The 25,655-nt window shown below is 40.7% G+C and overlaps 1 protein-coding gene across 1 annotated transcript in view; it reads right to left on the bottom strand.

Annotated features, from left to right (window-relative positions):
- LOC124182358 (semaphorin-2A) overlaps positions 1 to 25,655 on the bottom strand; it is a 272,031-nt gene that overhangs the window by 140,270 nt on the left and 106,106 nt on the right. Inside the window, exon 3 of the mRNA XM_046569506.1 lies at positions 9,808 to 9,934. Coding sequence (XP_046425462.1) covers positions 9,808 to 9,934 — 127 coding nt within the window. The remainder of the gene's footprint in view (positions 1 to 9,807; positions 9,935 to 25,655) is intronic.

Genomic DNA, 25,655 nt, shown 5'->3' with positions numbered 1-25,655 from the left:
AACGGGCGTCAGCGTGGCAATAATGATATCTGTGACACGGTAGGACGCGCATTGGACGCGAGTGTTATCGGCCGGCAGAGAGACGGATTTTGGTCGCCTTTCTCTTCTCCACGCCAAGGGGAAATTGAAACAGCTAACCAGGTTGGGGCTGACGAGGGTGTCCGACTGGACGAATGCTGCGCGACGACAGAGCGGAACGGACTCGCCGATCCAATCAAACGAACGCATATCAATGAGTCGTTTTCGAGGGAAAACGGATTACACACGTGTCAGGACGCTCTGTTCGTACGAAATGTGTACGTTAGGGTTAGGGGCCGAAGATTGGGCACGATATTTTGCTCGAGTGCCTTTTAGGGGTTGTTATTGCGAAAGTGTTTGGTCGACGAAAATCTTCTTTCTCATCTCAGAACTTGCGCGCCCAGAGAGTGCGTAGGAATGGATTATATATTAGAATGTTTCAAAAAAACCGATCTTTTCTTTTTTTTTTTGAAGAACATTGAAAAATCTTCCGAGTGTCCCTCAAAAATGACCGCGGCAAAATACGAGCTCTTAATATTGATATTTAGAGTTGGCGATTCTCAAGTTTCTATTTCCCATTTAAATAACACAGGTAAAAATTTTCTTTTAAATTTAGAATTTTATTGCTCGAAAACGAATCAGTGTGAAGATATAAAAGATCGGAATAAAGATTTGCGTAAGGTAAGTCGTTTCGGAGTTATCAGGCCTCAAACATCGAACCGTTTGAAATAATGATGTTATTAATTTATAAATGCTACAAGTTCAACTATTACTGGAATTCTTACGATGAATCCTGAGCTGTCAGAAATTCAGGTTTAACCAGTAACCGAAATAATTTAGAACACTTGGAACAATTGAGTATTGTAATTTTTTAATGGATTTATTACAAATAAATAAGTACCTGCGACGATTTTGTATTCGTGTTTGGAAATGGAAAGAAAGTTTTTTGCGAAATTTCTACTTTAGATTTTTTCGAAGAAGTTTTCTAAGATTTTAGATAAGATTTCTAAGATAAGTCGAACGATCTTCATTCAATAAGAATAAATTTCATTAAAATTTTCAACCTTTGTCAAAATTAGAATAGACAATTTCAAAAACTTGCCAAGTACATTTAAGTACAGTCAATATCTCGTTCATCTCTACACCATTCCCTTCGAACTTTGAAATTGTTTTCCTTTATTGCTGGTAACTCGGCAAGCATTGATAAAATCGTAAATTCTAACTGACAAAACACAATGCCTTGCGTGTATTGTTAAAACGAGATTCTGATGTTACCTTTCGTGTTGGATTGAGTATAATATTATAACGGATCTGATTACGCCTATTACTCGCCACAACCAGTGTCTAAGAATAACTTTTCGAAGGTCTGAGAGGATTGTGTCGCATGATATTTCACTTTGCAACTCAAGTATGCAGTCGACGACAAGAGCAAGAACACGCCATATATTCGTTGTTATATGCAACTCGCTGTTAAAACTTGCAATTCTATATCCATCCCCGTATTTTCTTCCTCGTTCTGTATAGGGTTGCAAAAAAATCACAATTACCCACCTGGAGTTTCGTAGTAATAAACTGCAGACGCGGTATTAAGTTTTCAACTGCGGCTCAACGTGTTGCAAAAAGCTCGGAAGAGCTCTGTGACGCTGAAAAACAGGGAACCTAAATCACTCAAGGAATAGCTGCTATAATTTCTGTGTGTGTTCAATACCGTGATTCAAAAGTAAGGGTGTTTTTTTTTTTTTTTCTTTTTTTTCTTTTACGGATTACAACGTCAACGTTTCTATATTCATTTTACCTCTATCCGATCTTCGGGCTTCCAACTGAGAGGAACTACCGCAAAAGTCAAACATAGAAATAATTGAACGATTCCAGAACAAAACTCTGAGATACATATTGACCGTATTGTGGTGTGTACCAAACGAGATAATAAAGAAAGACGCAAATATACCATCGGTCAAACAAGAAGTGGAAATTTTTTTCCCAAAGATAAGAGGATCGATTATACAAACACTAAACTTGTTTAACCGCAAAACTACTCATCCAAACACTTAGTGTGAATAAAAATTGAGTGGATCAGAAAATACGTAATTGATGTATAAATTTGTGAATAGAGTTTATTGGTACTGATCACTGGAGATTTACCTACACGTTACTCTAAGGTATGTAAAAAATATTCAACTTATTGTCTGCCTAGACAGAGTGTGAATAAAGATGTAGTTCGAAAGAAAAAAAAAAAAATTTCAATCCAAACTTTATTATGAAATATTGATGCCTCATTTTCAAAATTTCATTCGTGTAAAAAATTGAAAAAGAAGAAAACTGTTTCAGTCAAATTGAATTTGGTTAATTTTATTCATAGCTTTTAAAACTGCTTCATTGAACGATTATTTGTTTTCTCATTTTTTTGACAGCAATTTTTATCAATCTGTGAACCCGATATTTTCACGATCCTTCGAAATTCGCCTCTCAATAGTTATCAGATTTTACGGTGCGGTGAAATTTATCGAAAGTCACCAAGAGTGCGAAATTAATGAAGTATTTTTGGAAACATGAAGTCAACAACATTCGTACACGTCAACATTAAATGCTGATAATTCAGTTTCTTTCTCAACGTGACGGCAGAATGTTTCGTCGATCGCTGTACGTGCGGCAAAAAGAAAAGACGACGCGGACCCATACCAGATGCTGAATAAGTGAAAATAGGGAGTGACACGGCGGCGGCCGAAGGCGGAAATTAAATAAGTTAAGTTTTCGAAAGAATCTGAGAAGGAAAGGAGGGAGGAAGGGAGAGGAGAAGCGGGGTGGCGACGTTGGCGAAAAGGAGGGAGAAAGGTTATGGAAGAAGTGTGGCGGTGCGGTAAGAAAATGGAAGAAAAGGGAGTAAAAGGTGAGGGAACCGGAGAAGTAGGCGGCAGTGAGGTGACTGGAAAGAATCAAAAGAACAAACAGAAACTAAGAGGAACCTGAGGAACCACCCCTGGAAACCACCCCGCGGACCAACGCAAGACAAACGTGACTTGAGCTGCCATTTTGTGCCCCCTCTCGGTACAGACAGAATCGGGGAGAGTGACGCGAGCCGTCTTGGCGTCGCCTCAACGAATTTTCAAACTTTACCCCGGAGCTGGCCGGCAATTTTCCTTCTCCTTTTCCCGCCCTTGCTTCTCCGTATCTCTCTTTCTAAAACTCCCATCACTTTTTCTTAGTCTCTTTCTCTTTCGCCGCTCGCTGGGAAAGTTTGGTGGAAATTTTTTACTCGCGTTTCTTTACGACCAAGTTTCTTCATTATGTCAATATGGCCGGGCGTCGCGGCGCTGGAATCGCTCTGAATCCCCCGCCGTCCTCACCTTTGCTCCGGTGACCTAACCTGATTTTTGATAAATTGCCAGCCGATTTAACCGAGCAAAGTCTTCTTACCTCGTGGAAGACGGAGGCTGCGGTTGGCAAAGTAAAATGTGAGAAAAAAAATTTAGGCACAACGAACTGATCCAAGACTGATTTCCGGACGCAGCCAATTATGCACCAGTCATCCGCAGCGAGATTTCAGATCAATTTAACTTCCGGTACTGCAATTACAGCTTTTCCATCAGGGCATCACGTGGGTTTAATAGATTCGATCAGTGTCTGTGAACCACCCCAGAATCTTTTGATTTCGTTTTTACACGATCGTTTTTCGGGTGTGAAAATATCGAGGAATTGATTTTCTGAAAAATCAGAGTATCCGAAAAATTTTTCGCTTCTCGTACCTGACACTAGGCAAAAACTCCAAAGTCGAGTTCCAAGGCGGAGAATCAGGAACAAGAAGAACAATTTAATCGGATTTCAACGTTTCAATTCGAACTCTTCGAAATAATATCCTTCGCCCTAAATTCCACCACTTTCTAATAAATAAAGAAAAATCATCTACATTATACAGCGCAACACAATAATTATACCATTATTAAGAATAACTTGTCTCAACTATCGTGAGGAATAACTCTCAATTGAATTCATATCTCATAAAGACGACTTGCCATATTGATCAACCGTCGCTTTAGCCTCTTAGTCGTTTATTCATATCCGTTTACTTATTTGCGTACATATGCACTGGGAGCAAGGTACTCCCTCTTTTAAGTTGCTGGATAAAAAGTTGGAAACTTTCATCGGCGGACGTTGCTAGGAAACAATAAATTGTATATTATCGGTGAGACGAGCCAGAGTATTTGTGCGTATCATTTGAGCTATACTACACTCGAGGAATCGGTGAATGCGTTTCAATTTAAACTCACAAAGCATAGATTGTCAAAAAAGCATCCGAACTCTATCCAATCCTTCTCATTCTTCAGGAATATTCGTTCTATCGAATACCTCTCAATCTGTAAGAAATCCCAAATGCGAATATCACAAGTAACGTTGATTCTTCAGTGACGAGCACTCGTTTAAAAATCAGTCATGACGAAGAAAAGAGTACAACTAAAAAAAAAAAAAAAAAAATACCACGTCGGTGAAGAAAAATTATTTGCTCTCCAGTGACGTTCACCGAATGGATAAATTATTCGAACCTAAAGTAGCATTTTGATGGTCAGTGGAGTCTAGTGTCCACTAAAAGTGAGGGTTTGATCGCACAGAAACGATTCTGAATACGATGCGTGGGAGTTGAGTTCACGGCAATCGTGTGGCAACTCCAGTATTCATATACATGCACCGAGCTCGGAGCAACGTTTTCCAGCAGACGTTATATTACGTGCTTGAGTTTACACTATAATTTTGAAATAGGCAGTTACGAAGACGGGAAGGAATGATGATGAGAGTACTGCCAGCGACGTTCTCATGGTTGAACTAACTCTGGAAGGTAAAGAGGTGGTACACACCTTATATCCACGTATCGAAATATTCTCTTCTTCAATTTATAACATCGAGGTACGTACGTAAGTCACAAGGTAATACCGAGTCGCCGTTTTGTGGGACGAAGGTGGAAGGTATACGAGCGAAGAAAATGCAGACCGAGGTCTCAGGTGAGCTCGAAGTCTTCCTGCAGCCGCCCACGCGTCTGGTTCACGGGCTAAACTTGAACGGCGCTGGTAGGATCACAAATCAAACAAAATTGAGTGTCGACGCGTGAGAATGTGAGTTCTTCGGGAGAACCTTGCTCGCTCGCCTCTGGCGCCCAACGAAAAAGAGAGGGAAGATGGAGGGAAAAATTATGAGGAAGACAGAGAGCCGAGGAGGTACCGAAACCAAGGAAGATGGATAAAAAGAAGATCTCGCCTGCGACGAGAGGATCAAGATCCCAACAAATACCGAGATTTCCTCCTCTCTCGGATGATGGATGCCGGGTCGGGATTTCGAAGGGTGGAAAAACTCCGGAGGGATGCAGGGTCGAACCTGCACCCCTCCACCCTCGACGAGAGACAGCTAGGCTCATTGAAAATCGGTGAAAATATCGGGTGAATCCGGTGCAGTTACCCCGCCGGGTCGCATTTCCGTACCTACACTCGTAACGGGCAAAAGTTATGCTTTGTCATATCGCGATATTCGTCCACATCGAATATCAGCTGAGGATGGAATTTTCACTCATGCGATGATTTTGTTGGTTTTGGAACATGGTGCGAATCGACCTGTATGCGATTTTTTTTTTTTTTTTTTTTTTTAATGTTATCTACTTAAAAATTATATGTAGAAGTCTCTCGAACCCGGTGTGGGACAAAAAGAGGTATGAAACATTTCTGCACATCAAATATGTAATTCATTGACTTTCGAACGAATTTCATGATGCAAATTGAGGTGTGAGTTACTCGATTCGATGTTTTATACAACCAGATGTCAAAACACAAGTTTCACACGCATCTTTTAGGCCATTGAAACTATTATGAAACGGATAAGAGCGACTATTTTTATGACTATTGGGCCGGATTTAAAGAAAAAAAAATGTGTGATACTCTGTGATTCAGAAACTTTGATTGAAGTCAAGTATGAAGATAGGTTTAGAAGATGTTCAACTAATTTCAACCAAAAACTCTGGTCGTTAATAAGGCTGTTAATTCTTTCTAGGCAATTTGAAGAAACTGCATTTACAATAAATATGTGCCCTGATTTACTGATCAGGGTAATTGGCTAAACGCTACGATTTTGGTATCTAAAATAAACAAAATTGTATCATGATTCTTTTGAAATCAGTCGCAACTGAAGTGCCTCCTACATTTGGGTGATCGATTTTCTCCTTTTACCCATATCAGGAGAAAAAAATCATTGAACAAAATTCGTTTCACGTCAGTTTCACTTCTCAAACGGTGATTTTTTCATTCCCTTTTTCGATTCCTTTTTTACCGGACATCGTGTTTTTTTGATAATACTTTGTCGTGAATATTTGACATTGAAGGGTGCGAATGAGAATAAGATTGTTGCAATCGCGAGGTTAATTTTCCAATTTCCAAGAAAAAAGGAAAAAAAAAAAAAAAAAACCAGAGTCAACCAACCCGAATTCACCTGAAATTCGATAATGTCCACACAAGGCCGGAAACAAGTCGCGGTTTCCGATTCAAACTCTAAAGTAGGAACAAGACTCGGTCGACGTTGCAGCTGGCAGAAGGCGGATTGCATTGAAGCAGACGAGGAGTTATCGCCAATTATCGGGCGGAAAGCCGGTGTAGATAACCGCGCTATCTACGCTCGTATGGCAGTGTTAGATAATGCGGTGCCGCGAGGAAGTCGGATGCTGAAACATATTTATTTCCGCATTAGAGGCGGTCAGCTTCCGCGTGAGAAAATCTCACCGAATTCGAAGCGAGATGAATTTCGTGACTGATAATTACCTGCGTACTGGTACACTATTCGAACAAATTTCCAATTTCAAGTCCACCATGCTGGATCCACGATCTTGAATTTTCAAATACGTAATCAGCGACCCCGAAAACCACTGTACACAGTTTTTATGACCGGATTTGATTAAATTTGAACTTTTGTCCACCGCATTGGATCCGCCGTCTTGAATTTTTTAAATCTGTCTTCGGATTCGTAATTAGTGATCTCAAAAGCTATCAAATAGTATTTTATTGTAAAAGTTGACTCGGCACAATAATGTGTGACTCAATGGGTTAAGAATTGAGTTGGTACCCCTGCAGTAGAGATTCAAAGCGTCTGATATAACCTGACAATTTGTTTTTGGCCAGTACGTAGTTTTGCCATTTTCAATTTTCTAGACTTATTTTTTTTAACGGTAACGAAATTCCGTAACGGAATTGAAAGAAACGCGACAGTCGAAGTCTTACGTTTAAATTTTTTACGACTCAATTCCTTAGCAGAAGAAAATCTTCCCTTTTTCAGTAAATAAATATGTAATATTTTTAGACCACAAATTTAGATGAGAATTAAAGTTTTCATGGGTGTAGACCTTCAGCATTATTTATTTGAACGGCTGACGTTTCGATCGAGACAAAACGACAAACAACTACTAGTTCATACATGATCTACAGTGAAAAATCCCAACTATTATCACATACGTGAGTGACATGGTATTTATTTTTTTTTCAACGAATTAGTTAATCTACGATATCCTGGCACAATAATAGACAAAAGTGAATCGTTGCTTCAACGGCTAGTCGACAAGTCTCTCCGCATATCTTCGTCAAATAATTTCTTCCATTTCCGGCCAGTGTCCCAGTTCAAACATGACTTAGCGTTTACGCGTGAGTAATTTATTCATTCGTTCTAAATAACCAACCGTAGTTGATACGACTGTCAGAGTGCCTGGAATGCAGACGTTATATCTTGTCACTAATTGTGTAAGAATCATCTTTGAAAGGCGATGTCGTTTTACAATCGAATCCGCGTTTTGACCCCGTTTTACCAGAAACAATTTCTGCGAACAGAGACGAGATTTGGAAAATTGTCGGATCAGACTCACCGAGCTCCATTCTAAGTCGCCCTCGCCCGAATATATTCGAAAATTCTGAATAACTTTATTCATGGGCTGTTCTATTATGCTGATGTAATTTATCGCCGGATCATAAGGCGTTGGATACCAAGCGAGACTGCGAACGGGTCCATCCGTCTGGCGGTGGTCCTTATAAGCGAGAGAAGCGCGAAGCTGCAGACTGGATTTCGTGTTTGGCTCGAGGCGATCTTGAATTAGTATAATGGGACCAGGCGCAGCGTTATATTATAAGTCAACTTTAAGTGGGTATGACGGACGCCTTAAAATTTATGCCTTGCCTCCGGCAACGAGCACCGATGTCGGGTTATACCTCGGTTATCTCGGTGTCACGAGCGCCAAGAATTACCTGCAGTCTCCTACCACCGTAAGCAATTACTCTTCCAGCCTATCGACTCACCGACTGACTGACGATCGCCGCACTTTTACGCGATCGCGTGATTCGTTCAAATTATTCAATTTTTTGTCCCTCCAATCTGTCTTATTCGTGCATTCGGTGATGATTGTCAAGGTAAACTTTTATCACGTGTACAATCAAGATCGACGTTTGGAAACAATCAAGAAAGCTGATTACTCGTAGGACCAGTTACGTGCTTGAATTGTCTCCATCTCCGTTAAAACGCAATCTTTGAATCAGTGAAACACGACGTCATTGAATCGTTTACAATGTTTCTGCACAAGTTTTGCAGTTGACAAGATTTTCCAGTCATCGCATGAATGCGGATTAAACTATCAGCGGTATTATTAAAATGATTTCACCTTCTCGTCACTTGAAATGATTCTGATTCTAGGAAGAGAAAAGAAAAAAAAAAATGGACAAGATTAATTGACGTAACTGATCATTAAAGTCAAGATTGGTCTGAGAGGTCTGTGAAACAAAAAAAAAAAAAAAACAAATAAAAAAACAAAAAAGAACTCGACGACACGCGTTACATGCGTGTAATAGTTGCGATGTAGATCCGTCTCGTTTTTCGGTAACTTAATTGGAGTTATTTCCATATAATTTCCATATTTAGTATCGCGTAATGTATAATCAGGTATACACACATTCACCTGATATATTTGACACTGACAAATGTCGAGCCGTCACTCACGCACGACGATGCCGAGTATGACTTAGATTCGTTTAACGTGGTGACGCGTGTAGACCTCGCGTGAATTCCGTTCGCTTCATCAAATATAAATTGAGTGATATTCGAGACTGGAGGAATACATTCCCAAGTACAGAAGTGAAGAACAGGATTCCTAGAAGCGATTAAGAAGAAGTTAATTGAGAGAATAGTGACTACAAATAAGAGCCATTGCTTCGAGAACGTGATTCTGGGACCGATCTTTGCTGGATTCAACGGAATTTTAATTAGCATGAGTTTCAACTATTACCACCTTTCTGCAGCCATTTATTAGGCCCGAAATCTGAGACAGGTTATCATTAAAAGACGCCGATCTGATGCAACCTGCACATATATGTGAGGTTTATTCTTTCTTACATCTACATGCGGAACTTTTCGATAACTATACTTTGGCGCTGCAGGGAAGCGGGACCGGTTTCCAAAGAAACGAGATTGCTTCTTCCTTTTTCTCTAATGACTCTTTTACAACTCGGTACTTCGCAACGCTTTGTATTTCTGAATCTATATTTTCATCTTCTTCGCATTAGTGTTTTGAAATCTCGAATTGTACGAAATTCGATTGTGACTTGATGCTGTGACATAAAACTTGTGTGTGAAAAGATGGTTAACGAGTAGTTATTCTTGACTGTCCGAATGACGTGACTAATAAATGCTCCGAGTATAAAAAATCATTTAAGATCATTAATACACCGCCTCTACGACTCTGTAAATAAACTCGTTCCAGTGATACAATATTTAAAAATGAGGACTCACCTTCGTGCAGCTTTTCCAAAGTGCCTTCGGCCGATGCGCTGACGACAAGAAAGACCAGCCAAAGCAGACAAACGGTCTTCCTGGATGTCTCCTTTCTTGAAGTATCCATTTCGTTGACACTTGCCAACTGAAAGCGGAAAACGAATAAGAATTAGTACGATAAAATTCCGTTCAGTCATTCGAGGATTGACAACAGTAATCGATAGCTTGGCCATTAATGCATTGTATAGTGTAGCTCGAAGGGAACTAATGCAGAGAAATTCACAATCGGAAACAGATTATAAAACTACAGATAAAGCAGAGCGCGGTCGTCCGATTTTCCATTGTACGTACGGGTTTTCGCTCTGACGAACTTTATTTACGTCACCTTCTTTTCTGCGACGGTGAAATAACGAGATTTTTTGTATTGTTAGTTCGGTACAAAAGTTGACTGTGCGAGCGATCGCGGAATAAAAATCATTTTTGAAAGAGAACTCGCATCAGGGAGAAAATAGAAATAAAGGCAACTCCTCGTTGAGAAATTCTCATTTCTACTTCTTGCTCTTCAAATTGTGAATAGAGAAAAGTAACAAAAGAATAAGAGGACAGTCAGTATGTGGGCCGAAATTTTCTCGGTTCAAAAACTCGAGAGAGGGAGAGAGAAAGAGAAGAAGAGAAAAAGAGAGAGAGAGAGAGAGAGAGAGAGTCGCGACGAGCGATGTCTTTCAGTGGTAAAGTTTTGGGAGGCGGAATATGGCCGGGAAAAACAGTTGGCGAGAAGTAAATGAGAAATGAGCCTGTACGATAAGTTTGTAGACATTTGACTGTGTGTGTGAGTATATCAGTCGTATGTTTGCGCACTCGGTGACTAAGGGCAAATATGTTTTTATCCGTATGGTTGACAACGGATCTCGCCTACAGCGAGAGAATGGAAAACTTTTGCTATGGAGTATCAATAACAACGACGAGGACGAGAGAGGTGGATGTAGTAGTAGTACCCTGAGAGTCAGGGGAGACGTGTCCGGATATCCTCCCTCGGCATCCAACGGAAAACCCGAGAGTCGATGATCCAACTTTTTCCCCCCCGTGAAACAAAATAATGAATGATCCTAATAGGGCGATCACAGATCGTGCCAGAACTTTAGCCAAAGAAAATGACGGATAAATATTAGAGAAAGAGGAAAGTTTTCCCCTGTAATAACTGGATTTATCGCGGATAATACGTCTTGCTTTTTTTTTTTGCCCTTCTTGCTTTTGCATCGATTCTTTCATTTTTTATTTTTTAATTTTTTTTTTTTATTCTACAAGGTTTCATTTTCGTATCTTATCCCGTCTTGTTCAAGAGTCTTATTCTCTCTCGCAATCAGTTTAAATTTGTTTACTTCTTTCTTTCCGAAAAAAAAAAAAAAAAAACTATTTCGAGTTGGTTCGAATATGAGCGTTTTCAAAATCTTCCACTTCGCCAAAAGTGTAAGAGAGATACTGGTATAAAAGTGAGACAAGTATCGTGTTGGTTGATGAAAAAGCGCGAGACTTGGTTCTGAAGTTATACGATACCTGCCTAGTTTGGCATCAGGGTGAGTTGAAAACAACCAAGAACTGAGCTTCGATCTATCGTGGAGAAACTGCAACGGTATATGGCGCGTCGAAACGTCTGTGCAGAGAAACTTTTGAACGAGATAAATGATCATTTCCGATGCTTTCGAGAAAAAGTAATGGTCTTGTGTTGGTAGGCCAGTTATATCCGGTCCCACGATTCACATACTTCGAGATCTTCGAAGAGAAATACTCTTACCGGAAAACCAGCCGTAGGGCCTCCGCGAAAATAAGCTATTGGACAGGGAACCATTAGGCACGGTATAATTATCGTCATGTCAGACTACGTACTGAACCATCGGTTCGTGTCTTGTTCTCTTTTTCACCGAATACATTCGTAATTATCGTAATGGAAAATTCGGAGATACTCAGTACCGAAGTATCAAATCGGAATACATTGAAGCAAGATCAAGCGAAGGAAAGAAAGAGCAATCGAGTTGCCAACGTTGTGAGGATTAATTATTGGATATCATAATGGTTTCCATGGTTACTGTTAAAGCAGGTATATGATCTGTACTTAGCTTCGTTCTTCTAAAGAGGTATTAGTATAAGTACTACAAAAGAGTGGAGGTTGGCTATTACTTCCGTGCACAAGCCGGGGAATCACTTCCTGGGTCCAGTTCTCTAGGGTCTAGCCTCTATGGGTTATCAGATTATTCGTTACTAATCTCTTTCATGTCCCCTTTATATCATCTCTAGATCCATTGGAGAGCACGACAATACGAGGCATATCGGGTATATGTACAAGGTGCATCGAATGAAAAATTAGAAGAGGTAAAAGAGATGTACGGTAAAAAGATTCCCGATGAAATCGGCTGAACCTTGATTCACTCTAATTACATTTGAGTAGTTCAATTTCACCGTATAATCAGGATCGAGAAATCAAATGGAGAAATGGAGACTGTTCGGAAGTCGCGAGGGACTCTTTCGGAACGAATAGACATTTGTACCCATTTGCTGTACTTTCATTCGTATCCTTCAATTCGTTCGTCAATGCACGGTAAAGACCCTAGAAAAATCTCAGTACATAATTGAACTACTGCCTTTCCCTGTTGTATACCTCTTTACGTACGTATAAAAAAGGGCGAATGAGTCTTGAAATAATAAATTTTCAAGTTTCATTTAAATCCTTGACTGTATTGAAAATAGTATTCCAAAATTCAAGGATTTACAATTTGTTGGGGTGTACAGTCAGGTCAACAAAGGGTTCAAATTTAGGCTTGATCAAATGAAATTTTGAAAATTGTAACCGAAACTGTTCAAGTTATGTCGAAAAGTATACTTCTTGGGTTTGATTCCGATGAAAAGTAGGTCAAATAACCGTAAATTGAATCTTTACAAACAGTTAGTTCACGAGTTGGATTTTGGACAACAATAATGTATTTTATGCTTAATCGTATAAGTTTATCACGTGTAACTTGTAACGAATGCATCATGTATCGGATGTTTTATTTACCAACCGACAAGTTGAGAAAAAATGTAGGAACGATTCCTGTCTCCAAATCACAAGAATGACCAAAAACGTGACAATATATTCCCGATCTTATCCAGGCTATGAATTATAAGGTATTCCGAGTCGTAAATGTGGTTGGAATTCGTTGCATCGGCTCGTGGAGAGATGTCGCAATCAATCGGAGTAGGAGTGGGCATCGGATAGCGTCAATGGAATCTGTAGTGGGCTCATCCCTAGACTGTAATGCGAACGTTTCTCCTCAAAGACGTCGAAGAGGTGCTTGGGTTTAACTACAGTCGAAGCACCGAGGCGGGTATTTCGGAAGGTCAGTCGTAGATAGTAGCTGATAGGTGGAGAGGTTTCTGGTACGTTCTGGCTTGTAGAGAATATTGCAACGACGAGATGGAGGGCGTTACGTAATCGACTCTACAACCTGAACCTCCTCGATTTAAACGGAGTCAGCTTAGCAGATTCGAAATAATCCCAGACCTGTATTCACGGGGATCCGATTCTAGCTTTACCAGAATTATCACTAATTGCTACTTGCCGATACCTGCCATCCGAATGGGGAGAAGGTTGTTCTTTGCGACAGAAAAAAGGTACCTTGGTCGGTTCGACAGTCAACTTCATCAGCACGAAACATTTCGATGTATACTATACAAGTTCGATCACTGTGGGCTTAATACTCTCATATGGTATGAGACTTGATAGTACTACTCCAGCTAAACTTCACTCGTGTATTAAAAAATCAACAGAACTTTTTGGTTGCGCGAAAATAATGGTTAGTCGGATGTCCGTTGACCCTGAAATTTCATTGGCAAGACGAAATTCTGGTCATTGCGACAAAATTTATTCCCTCGGTGCAAAGGATTTGATTTCAATTAATCTTTCCGGAGGTGCTTCACGCTTCTGCAATGTCGTTCCTTGGCCAGTTGGATTTTCGGAAAACGTTAATCGTTTTCACGTGGTTTATGGTGAGCCAATTGCAGGCACGGTCGCATGGAAGTGGCGATAAATAATGTCCATAAAATTGATGTGAATGGGGCTAAGCACCAGCTGCACCAAGCGTAATTGATAAGTGAGTCAGGGGGCGTAGGCGGTTTAATTGTTCGCGAGAGCAACAGCCACTTATTCGCGTACGTCCGTATGTATAGGTTATGTCAACTCAACTCAGCCAGAAAACGATGCTAGCTGTTGTTTCCATCATCTATTAGTTAAGGAAAATTGTAGGTATGTCATCATCGCGCGCGAATCGATTTATCTTTATCGGAGTTCTCGATTTAAAAATTTATCAAAGCACGCGATAACTCGAAGAGATGAGCTTGCAAGCTTTCTATTTAAAAATACAGAATTACTGTAATGAAACGAGTTCCAAGAACATGTAAACGCAAAAAGTTGATTTACATCGAATTATGAGACTTTTGATTACGGCAGAGGTTTACTATATTGCGTCATAGAATCACAAGTGAACAACCGAAAATTAAAATTTTTCATAAACACCGAAATTTCTAGTAGCCAAATAATTCTAGCAGGAATAATTCATACGTGTAAATAATTACTGAAACATCTTCTCGAAAACTGTTTCAGACTTTTCAAATCCTAAAACCAAGGACTTGGATCGATGCGATTTTGAAGGATGGCTTCTGCCTCGTAACTTAACGCAGCACACTTCATCTGTTGTCGAGGAAAAATGGTTTCAAAGAGAGAGAGAGAGAGGGAGAGAGAGAGAGAGAGAGAGTACAAAAACGAAGCCGTAATAACGTTCAAAGAGCGCACTGCTGGCGAGAACGCAAAGTGCAGAGGAGAACGGTATCGTGGAAGCTAAATGGAGTCGAACTGGCGGTAATCGAAGTGGACTAGAGGATCACCGTCTCCGTCTAAGCAAGCGGACGTAGAGGCTGACCAACGGCCTGACGGATCGAGGAAGAGCTCAGGCTTCAAGTCCGGCGATAATCTCGGCTTAATCCGGCCTGAGCCGAGGCGTATTAGCGGTTTCCTTGGTCCTGACGGTCCTTCTCGGTCCTTCTTGGTCCTTAACGAAGGAGGCTGCTCCGGCCGCCTCCCATCTCTCGGTTCGTTAATTGAACCGGTGAAGCAAACTGCAGTCCACAGTCCGACCAGCGAAGCGTCTTTTGCTGGCCGGGCAAAACGCTTCGCCAACTCATCCGGCTCGTCCGCCGCCTCCTCGATCCCGAACCGAATCGCAGGTTCGACGGGAACATGTTTCAGGAGGAGCGATATTTTTCACACTGGAGACAAAACTGAGAGATACTTCGTCGGATAACGATCGCCACTTTCCAGGTACCACTTATGGCTTTAATTTCTTACGCGCGTCCTTTTTTCAGGGACGAAAAAAAGAAAAAAATGGTTGAAGGCATTGCATTTGGAATAGATCAAGTTCGTTGGTTGCAAATTTAGTATCAATTTAGTGATATTTCTGTTTAGTATGAAAATTCAACGATTTATTAGTAGTACTGCTGACATCGATCTATTCGAAGTTCGTTAGATATAATTTGTTAGTTCAATGATGGATGTGACTTGAAAGCTGCAGTAGGAATATCAAGGACAATCTTGAGTCGAAGGAGAAGGCTAAGAATTAAGGGACCGCCAAGGAGGAAGGACTGCACAGTTGGTTATACCGCTTACGCGGGTCTTTGTGTCGACGATGCGATCATAGAATATCCCCCTCATATTCGGTTTATACCGTCTGGATACCGCCCTTGACTCGGCTCGGTCAGAAATAACATATAACAGGACTGTCGGTACGCTTCAGTCTGAAGTACGTGGCGTCGGATCAATATTTATACTCTGGACAATCCATGAGTCCAAGGCTGATACAGTTGTACGAGAATCCGCAAGCTACAATCCTGCGGATCGTCTGAGAATCCAAGTGTCCAGTTACATTATAAAAATGATTTCATTTGGTTATGTAAGATCGGATTTTGCGCACTGCCTCAGAAAAAATATCAATCGCAATCTGCTATTCCCTGGGAAAGTGAGTGGACGGGCTTTCGCGTTGTTTGATCGAAACGAAAAGAAGAAGTCAAATGAAGAAAAATGGGTAAAATGGAGCCATGATACAGAAACTCCATTCCGTGGGAATTGGTGGTGCGAATGAGAGGAGCTGCGAGCTTTTCCCATTAATATATATATATATATTCTTCCCCCAGAAAGCAACAATGCAATTGATGCAGCTGCAAGCTCGGTTCTCCTCGCTTTCCTTTGCTGCAATGTCAGCCCTTCAAGGGCGCCGGGTCAAGGGGTGAGGCGAATCGGCGAGACGCCCTCCTCCTTGCAGACGACGTAGGAAGGCTCCGAGGTTCGAAGGTTCGATGGCCGTGGTTCGAGCCGCTTCCCACACCCTCGCCGCGACTCTTTGAAGTTCCTAAAAGCTGGCTGCTGGTTCGAGAAGTCGAGGTGCGGGTTCGCCGTGCGTGGAAGGTAAAAACTAACCAACCCCTGTCAGCGACAGCGAACGAAACGTATTGCGAAAATTTGCCACATTCTTTTACCCCCCCTTGCGTGAGCTGCACTTTCAAAGCCACGACTCAAACGGCTCTCGGTCATGTTGACCATCGCATGGATCCGGGGGCTTTACATAGCTGGACATACCAAGCTATGTGCGATCGTCAAAGAAACTGGCATCCCGATTTTTTTTAAGCATTTAAAACTGTACTACCATTTTTATTAATACATTCAATAATAATAACGGATAGGAAACTCACGATGCCTGTCACGAGCGCACTAAAAGTCTGATGATAAAGCTCTGACGCACGTCGGTAGAAAATAAAGAATAGAAGAGACGAGGATGCTATTTGAGAAATAGGTTGAAACGAACAATATTATTGACTGTAAATGACGTGACGGCTTTGACATGAAAACAGGAAAAAATGAGAGACATGCGAACGCGAGTACTTGGTGAATGTACAAATGAGAAGAGTACAAATGCGGTGATGAAACCACGGCGTGCAGATGGAATGAAATCGAATCGTCGATATGCTTTGATGCGGAGGAGCGAATTCAGATCATACAATATCGCTGAGACGCCGATGAGAGAAGAGAAAAAACGACGTTAGCTGTGATGCAGGAATAGATGAGTACATATAAAAATATATCCGTCATAAACATTGATAACAGCAGTGGTACCAAGTGGTAAAAGCTCTGAAATGTACATAGAGGTGAGATGAAAGAGATAAAAGCTCACAATAAACGTAGAAAGAACCACGTTGAGAATCGTTAGAAAATCACATTCGGTACGCAAATAGAAACACAATGGCGTAAAAAAGCGGTGCCAAAAAAAGAAGATTGGTTACGTAAATAGAATTGCAAATAAGTTGTTTGAAAGCTCTGACGAACGAACAATGAATGAATAACGATAAGACGGTTGTCAGATATGAACACGAATAAACAAAAATCATATAGAAATTGAACAGCTTAATGTTATTGATCTAAACGATCAATGTAATAATATTCCGCATCAAATGAAAGCTTTTATCTCGTTAGCGTCGATGCAAGTGAATCTGGTCAAGAAGCATGAGGAAAGCTTTTGCTATACCGAGGTCAGGAAAAAAAAATGATATATGTATAAATGCGGTGAAAATTGGAATGGTATCAAAAAGCTTAATCTTCAATACCTGCAAAAATTTGAACTAGTGAAAAATCAAATTCAACTTACTTTAAATCACTTTGAGTCATGCGAGTTGACTTGAAGCCATACGAAGTCGTTTCGATTAGCTTGTGTAAATTTCTACGAAATTCGAGTTGCGGTAAATAAAGTCGCGTCAGTTCGCCATAAGTCGTTCGAAGTGATTTTCACTTACTGTCACTAATGCGGTTATTTCACCGAATGACTTTAGGCGAGCCAATAACCACGTTTTAAGGACCCTTCAAGTTTTATCAATTCATTCAGTCTCACAGAATTTTTTGAATCCGTGGAGCCACTGAAAGACTGAATTTTTTTTTTCTTCTTATTTCGAATACATACATTCGTTTGCTCAAATGCACGACTTTTAGAGCGATTTAGTAACATTTGACATGCTTAAATTGGCTTCGTTAAATATTCGAAATCATCACTGTATTGAGAAATATAATGGATCCGAAGTGTTGCGAAAGCCAACGACGAGACTGATCCGTCAACATTTTCAATCTTTGAGATTCCTTGAATTCAGTCGAAAAAAGCACGGATGAAATTTAGGACTAGGTCGAAAGCTCTTTGGGTAAACTGACACGATAGCAGAAGCTGCATCGTCGATAATAATCTAGTTACAGCACAGTTGTCAGTGCGGAGTATAGATAGGATAGGTAGAGGAACACTCCGGCTTCTGGTTTGGCAGACGTGTCTAGTCGTCTCCTCGTCTACTCGTCCATTACCGCTAAAAGCCTAGTGGTTTTGATTATCAGGGCACCACTTAAAACTAAAAACGAGCGTGTCAGTCCAGGTGACGTTTTACGTAGCGTCGCACAGATATCCCACCTTCGACACCATTGACGAGTCACACAGGATTTAAAAAAAATCATCCCCCCCGACTAACGATCCGTTACGACACCAAAAATCACACCTAAGCCTTACTAATCACTTCGAATTTGTCTCTATTCCCTTACCCGGTACTTACTGATGTTTTTAAACGACATTAATTAATGCCCGATGCCCCGGTGTCGTAACGCCTTACAGTGGTCAGGCCATCTGAGCGCGGGCCACCGGTAATTTAATTATACCCCCGCTAATGTATATTCTTGTTAATCATAATCAGGGAGGCTTTATTGCGCTATTCGTTGGACCCTCAGAGGCGGGCTTATGGAGGAGGACCTTTCCATTAGTCCAGTACTTAACATCCGCCGCCGTACAAATGTGTATGGGATAGAGAAAGGAAGGTGCAACGGATAGAGAGAGACTTGGTGAACTTTTGAATTATTAACCCGTCATACCGAACTCGAAAGATAAAATTTACGCTGACGCGAAGTATGTACGATATTGGATTAGTCGTGTTTTCTGAAAGATAGCTAGACAACCTCAGAAATCGAACCCTGAGTGGAAACATCGTTTACATATATTCTCGAAGATTTTCTCTAACTGTAATACGGTTGAAAAAAATTTGGGTACTTGACAAACATAAATACGGCCTTGGTATTTTTTACCATATTGTTAGATTTTTCATTACTTGTTTTGACAAAATTTAGAATATTACTCGCTATTTGCTGTCATCACTTTGAATATGCGCAAATTTTTATGAGAAGTTCTCTGCACACGATTTGGAATATACCAAAGACTACCATATATTTGATATGTATTTTTAAATAATTCACCATCAAGTTTCATCAGGTTGAAGTTGATTAGGTTAATGTTACAGTGATTTTAAAATCAAACCGTTATTTCGGAACTAGAACAAAAGACATGGTCAAGTCAAATTTCCAGTTTAATAAATATTGAATCACGATATTCGAACAAATGCTCATTGATTCCTGAATTTAAGATTCTGATGGATTTTTTTTTTTACGACATTAGTTCGCCGAATATTAGCATAAATGCTGCATCAATTAACAGCACCGATTACCGTGTACAAGTAATTGCTCGAAGAACGATTGAATTAATTTTTCTTCTCTTTGCCGGAGCGATTACATTTCAAGTTTAAGTTCTGATATTGAGAAAGTGACGTATAATTCTACGAATTATCGCAAAGGGCTGACGCTCTGACGAAAGCGCGGAAGAAAGCAAAGCTAGGGCTTGGTAATTTGGACGTTTTAATTGTACGGCTCCGTAGCTAAAGTACAGTGAAATAAAATGTCCAAAGATGGAAATACGCGGGATCGTAATCCCAGACTTCGGATGGTGTAAAATTAAAGCAACATAAACTGGAGTTGAGCCGTTCCAGCCGCGCCAGCGTTCACCGCAGTAACTTTGAACGACTCGATTAAAACCAAGGTGTATGTATACATATATATTTATATACATGTATAACATATATATGTGTATATATGCCCGCGCAAAAAGAGAATTAAAAAAAAAACGGTAAAAAATTGAGGGAAACAAAAAGGGTGAAGAGGAGAGACTCTCATCTTCAAAGTAATTAAGTAGGAAGTACCAAGGAAAGAGGAAAATGGAACGTAACTGCAGCCGAAGGAAGGAGAACTGCAAGTGTAAATGTGAAAATATCAACGCTTCTGGTTCCAGTTCGGACAATGGATTTAACATCGCGGATCTGAATTATATTCTGTTTCTGCAGTGTTTCATATTCTCTCTACTTTTTGTTCTTCCAATTTTTTTTCCGCTCTCTTTTTTTTCACATTCTCTTCTGCCTTTTTTCTAATAAACTTGATTGCATTGGGAATATAATTTGATTGCCTCTGCGTTCAGTCATACCGATGAAAGCGCTATTCCCAGGTTGGACTTGATGAAAAATGTTATTGGCTATTTTCGACCCGATTATTCGTCGGCCTCGTTATGACTTGCAGCGAAAAAATTTCACCCCCTCCTCCTTCAAACTTCCGCGGAGAATTTTCAACCGCATATCTGCAGGTAGTGCACATTTCGTTGGCGATATGAAACAGGCACGAGAGTCTCGGGAAGAGAGGTCGGGATGCGTTAAACCAATTTGCGCTTTTCTTCTCCTTCTTCTTACTTTTTTCTTGTGCCTCGATAACCTTTCCCAAGAGTCCGAACCTTTCTCTTTGGCTTTTCTTTAAGCCCCTCTTTATTTCCTTCCTTCCTTCTTGTTTTATTTTCCCTTTTCTTACGGGCCTTGTCTCATCCCCTACTCACGGACTTTTGTATTTCTCTATCTCGCCATTCGTGCCACTCGTGCCTCTCCAGCTCTTCGTCAAGATATCGGACTCTGTAGTTCTCCGCATTCGAAGCATGCTTGGTTTTTTTGTTTCGCTTCATGTTTGCCATTTCAACATTCGAAAACTGTCTTTTATTCCACTCCAGACGCGGCTATTAAAAGTTTGAATGAATAATCTCATTGAAACTGGCCAATCATTGTCCCGCGAGTTGATCAAAAGTAACCTAAATATCGACTTTTTTCTGCAGTCGAAAAAATTTCCGACTCTGGAACTTAAACTCGACATGAAATTTGACCTCAGGGTTAACGAACGCTAAAAATGGAATGAAAAACGAACGAATGGTACCGCAGCCGGTGAAAGATTTCATGCGAGTTTATTTCCACTTGTCAAGATTATCACCGTCCAATAAGCGAGAGCTAGACGAGAGGTAAAAACGTGTTATTTCATTGGGTAGTCAAATCTGGTTTACGGGAAAATTTATGACAATACTTTCGTCTACCGGGAACTTATTTGAGACGCCCGTATCGACGGCCCTTCTTCTACCCATCCATATTTCCATTTTATCATTTCATGAATACATGAGTGCGCGGTTGATTTTCCAGGAACCGTTTTAACCGGCGATAACGATCCGCGTAGGGCTCGGCTAAAGTGCGACTCGGCACAGCCAAGACGGCGATAAACTTGCTGAACGCTTGTGTCAAACTGGCTTTTTCTCTTCCATCATGTCTATGCTAGGTATATCGTGACTATAAATCTTCTCATAATGCTTCATGCACTTCATAACGCCTTTTATTATTCACTGTATAATTTATTGTTTATAATCCCGCAGCAAACGGCGTATATGGTCCCGCAATTCCATGTCTGTAAGTTCCCGAGTTCGGGCCTCGACACGTGAAGAGTTTTCTTCAAATCGATTGCTCGGAGAACTTTCGGCGACGACCCGTAAATAAAAAAAAAAAAAGAAAGACAGACGGATTTGAAGTCAGGATGATTAAAAAAATAGATCAAATATTCGTATCATCGAACAACCAAAGAATTTTTCTGTAGAATTTACGCTGCAGGTCGTCGATAACAATTGACTGGAATTGAAACAAGAGCTGCGGGTTAATTTCCATTGGACAGGAATAAAGAAACACACATTGGCCGATGTTGTATAACAATTAAAATTGTATCGAAAAGCTTAAACTATTCAAATGAGAATTGTTTTGTGTTCAATTGTTTCCAACATAAATTCATGCAAATTGAAAAGCTTCTTTGCAGCTCCTTACCAAGGCCTAAAAATTACGAAGAAAGCTCAAGGTGGTCAGCCGACGAAACAGCCGAGTCGGTAAAAAGCTCGGAAGAATAGCGAGGCAGATTTTATCATTCAATCAGTTCGCCCTAAGAATCATCAACACCCTCTTTTCACCATCGCGAAAGCAATCGTGGCGTGCAAGGCCTGAATCACGGGTATACGTAAGCATACATATATAATCACGCTGCGGTAAGGACGTCGACGTTAAGAGCCGCTGACTTCCGGCGAACGTCGTTAATACTCTCCAGTCAGCTTATAGTGCGGCTAATTTTAGTTCATTCCTGGTTATTTGCCCTCGTCGTGTCGGACTGCGAACCATTCGTACCTCCCTCGTCCACGTGTGCGTATTGTACACACGTAACTTTCACCTATCGCTTTTCACGGGAGTGAATGTAACAGGAAAATAAACGTGGACTTCGAGAAAGGCCCTACGAAGGGAAACTGAATCCTATGATTCATCCGTCGCTATTATTCCGTCGTTACCGTCTGACCTCAGCTTAATCCCAAAGTGCCGGTTAAACCCCGTTGTAATTTGTTTCCGTCCACCCTGCTGTGCCGTGTGTGCGTGTGACGGTGTCCGTGCTTTTTTCCAGCATGTTATATCTTCCAATTTTTTTTATACATTTTTTTCTTTCTTTCTCTCTCTTCTAGGCTCCCTCGATTCCGAGTCGGTGGTCAAGGGGGCTGAAAAACTCGGCGTGAAATCGTGGAATACTAAAACAGGGTGGAAGCTGGTTTCGAATGTTTTAGCTAATTAAACCATGCCTCTCATTGGACGGGCGTGCATTTAGGCGCTAAAATTCAATCGCGTTAATTGATCAACCCACTTGTGCTAATGGGTGCAGCGGCGGTTATTGCTGATAAGGAAGAAATTCGGTTTTATCCTTCTTCTCCATTTCCTCTTTCCGTTGTTCTTTCACCCTTGGTATTCGACTTTCGCGGGACTGTCGGTTGAAAGCCGTTCACTCAATTTTTAAACCACTTGAGAAATAATTTCGTCCCTCTTATGTTGCCCCTTCCCTTCACGTGTCCCTGATTTGAGGAGAGCTTGCACAATGTGAACTGAACATAGACCCGTGGAGTAGGAACCACTTCGGTTGTCGCATTACCTACGGTCCAACGAATCGAACAGAGGTTTCCAGTCAGGGGGAGAGGAAAGAGGATCAAAACAAGTACACTTACGTCGTACTTATGGCGATGCTTTGTTCTGGAATCTAAAATACAAGGCTGAGTGAAATAAAGAAAACGAACATGCGGAGGAAGAGGAAGAAAGAGAAACAACAGTGAGAAATTGGCACACGTAGAATTTGCCACAGATTGATTTTTTTTTTTTTTACTCAATTTATTATAAAAATTCAATTTTTTCTTCCAAGGACATGCAAACTTTGGAGTTCCAGAAATGATTAATGTAGCGTAAAAGTCGTGGATCTTTAACTTTTGCCTTCTTCAAAGTATACTTACGAAGTGTACAACTTGTTTTGCAGATTTTTCAAAAATCGCTGCATGCTGCGACTTCGATAGAAACGTGAATAAAATTGACCAATTGTTTATAATTAGAAATTCATCACGCTGTTTTATTCAACTTATTCTCAGTGTGCAAACGCTCACTAAACTGATCTATAAATACTGGAATCTGTAATAGAAATTCGTTCCTGTATCGCCGGATTTTACGTAGAGAATTAATTTTTGTGCACTCTGAAAAAACACGAGAAATAAATTTTTTTTACTAAAATATTATAGAGATTCGCTATATTTCGAAACGATTGAACCATTAAATTTGATCATACGAGTGTAAGGAAAAATTCACGAAAAACAACTCGTGAGTATAAACGGGAGAAAAAGCGACGGAGAAATGGGTAAATAATAGGGACGGCGGGAAAGAGAGTGAAATCAGGGGTTGAAATTGAAGAGGGTGGTTCCCGCAGGGTAGTCTGTGTTCGTCTCTTGCAGCGGGCGTATCCATCCAGTCCTGCAGGATGAATTCACGAGGGAAGAGGAACCGAGGAATAATCCGGGGCGTTGCGTTGGTTCCCAAGGTCCGTCTCTCTCGTCTCACCTCGCCGGCGGATCGTTTATGGGACGCTGAGCCCGGAGATTATTAATTGTAATTAAATTCACAGTCCTAGATCGAGAAACCGAGCGGTTTATATTAGACACTCAGCCGCCCGAGCGGACACGTTCAATTTATCACGCTACACGCTCCTTTGTTTCTGTAAAGATATCAACCGAATATGAAAAGCTACGGGAATTCCATTGCGAATCACGCTGACGAAGAATTTCCTGATTTATTACTTCGAGATCGTCAAATAATACTCGACGAATCGCGATTATATAATTAAGCTTGTTATTCTTTTCTGGCATTCGAGCTCGTGGAATTCAATTTTCATATTCCAAACCCGATTTCCAATTCCGATTGAGAATATTTGAATAAATTGTCAAAATGCGGACCAAAAAGCATCGTGATATTTCATAGGATGGAAATTCGAGATGCTTTTGAAATTTGATGGCTGCGATTCGAGAACTCGTGAAAACTTATATTCACCCGGTACAGTCCAAGTCTTTTTTTCACGTGTCACCGTAAGAATCAAATGACAGTCAGATAAGTTTGCGTCTCAAATTTCGCGAAGATTTATACATAAAATTCATACTTATTGTTAGTATCAATGATTTTGGAGTTGAGATCGTCGTCAATTCACAACCGGAAATTCTGACAATTTGCAAATTTCATTCGTTGCACATCAGATCCATTGAATAGTGTATAATAAAATTTTTCATCCGGGAGATGGTGTCGTCTAAAAATACGAAAAGTAAAAATGCCTTCACGCGAAGAACGTGAATCGTGAATAGAGCTTAAATTGTTTCATCGAACTCTTTAGCCGTGAGAGTGCATAAAGCCTCTGCACAGTGCCAAAACGGGAGGTTCGGTTAACTGAGGCGTTCATTCTTGCGTGAGCCAGATTCGCTTAATGCGTTGTTTGCAAAGAATCGAGTCGCAGAGGTGAATTTATTAGAGAGCAACGGGGGGTGATGGTACTAGACTGGGTGCAGCGGTGGACAAAGTGGATATATTTAGGAAATGGGATTATAGTCTGGATCCTGTCCAAGAGTTCGTACCACGCGACTACTGCCGACTACCCATCCTCACATACCTACACATACATCTGCCAAAACAATAATGCAAAATGTTTCACAGCGTTTGGCTACGACTTAATCCAGTTTCTCGACTCCTCCAAGACTGACTCCTTAAATCAGTTTGCTCTCTGCAGCCTCCGTATTATTACACAAGAGAAAAGCCCCAGCGCGATGTCCTCGTCATCAATCTCTGCGTCCCATTTCCACGGATACCGGGATCAGAGGAATAAAATGTTATATCGGCCGGAATAACTGAATGCAGTTCACAGAAAATCGTCAGTATTTTTTACAGCTCATGCCAGTTTCTTTAGTCATGTGTCCAAGAACGTACCTCTTGAGTTGTACGCGAATCAAGTAGTTACTGGATTTGATCGATCGTCGAAAATTTGTTCGCTTACTCGTGTGCATCTATCTATAAATTCACGAGTACATGTGTATAGTGAATTGCGTTGTGGAGTTCGAATTGTTTTTCACTTTATCCGAGTGGAACGTTTTGTAGTACGGAGAATTTTTATACAATCATACATGAATTAATCAATCCTGCGGTACCTAACAGGGTCCCGGCAAATGGCTTTTAAACAAACGCAAATCGCCTGGTTGTCGTTGTTTAACCAT

This window comes from Neodiprion fabricii, chromosome 5 (assembly GCF_021155785.1).
Source record: "Neodiprion fabricii isolate iyNeoFabr1 chromosome 5, iyNeoFabr1.1, whole genome shotgun sequence".
Taxonomy (NCBI): Eukaryota; Metazoa; Arthropoda; class Insecta; order Hymenoptera; family Diprionidae; genus Neodiprion; species Neodiprion fabricii.
The sequence above is the reverse complement of the archived record's forward strand: the minus strand, read 5'-3'. Positions and strand labels throughout refer to the sequence as shown.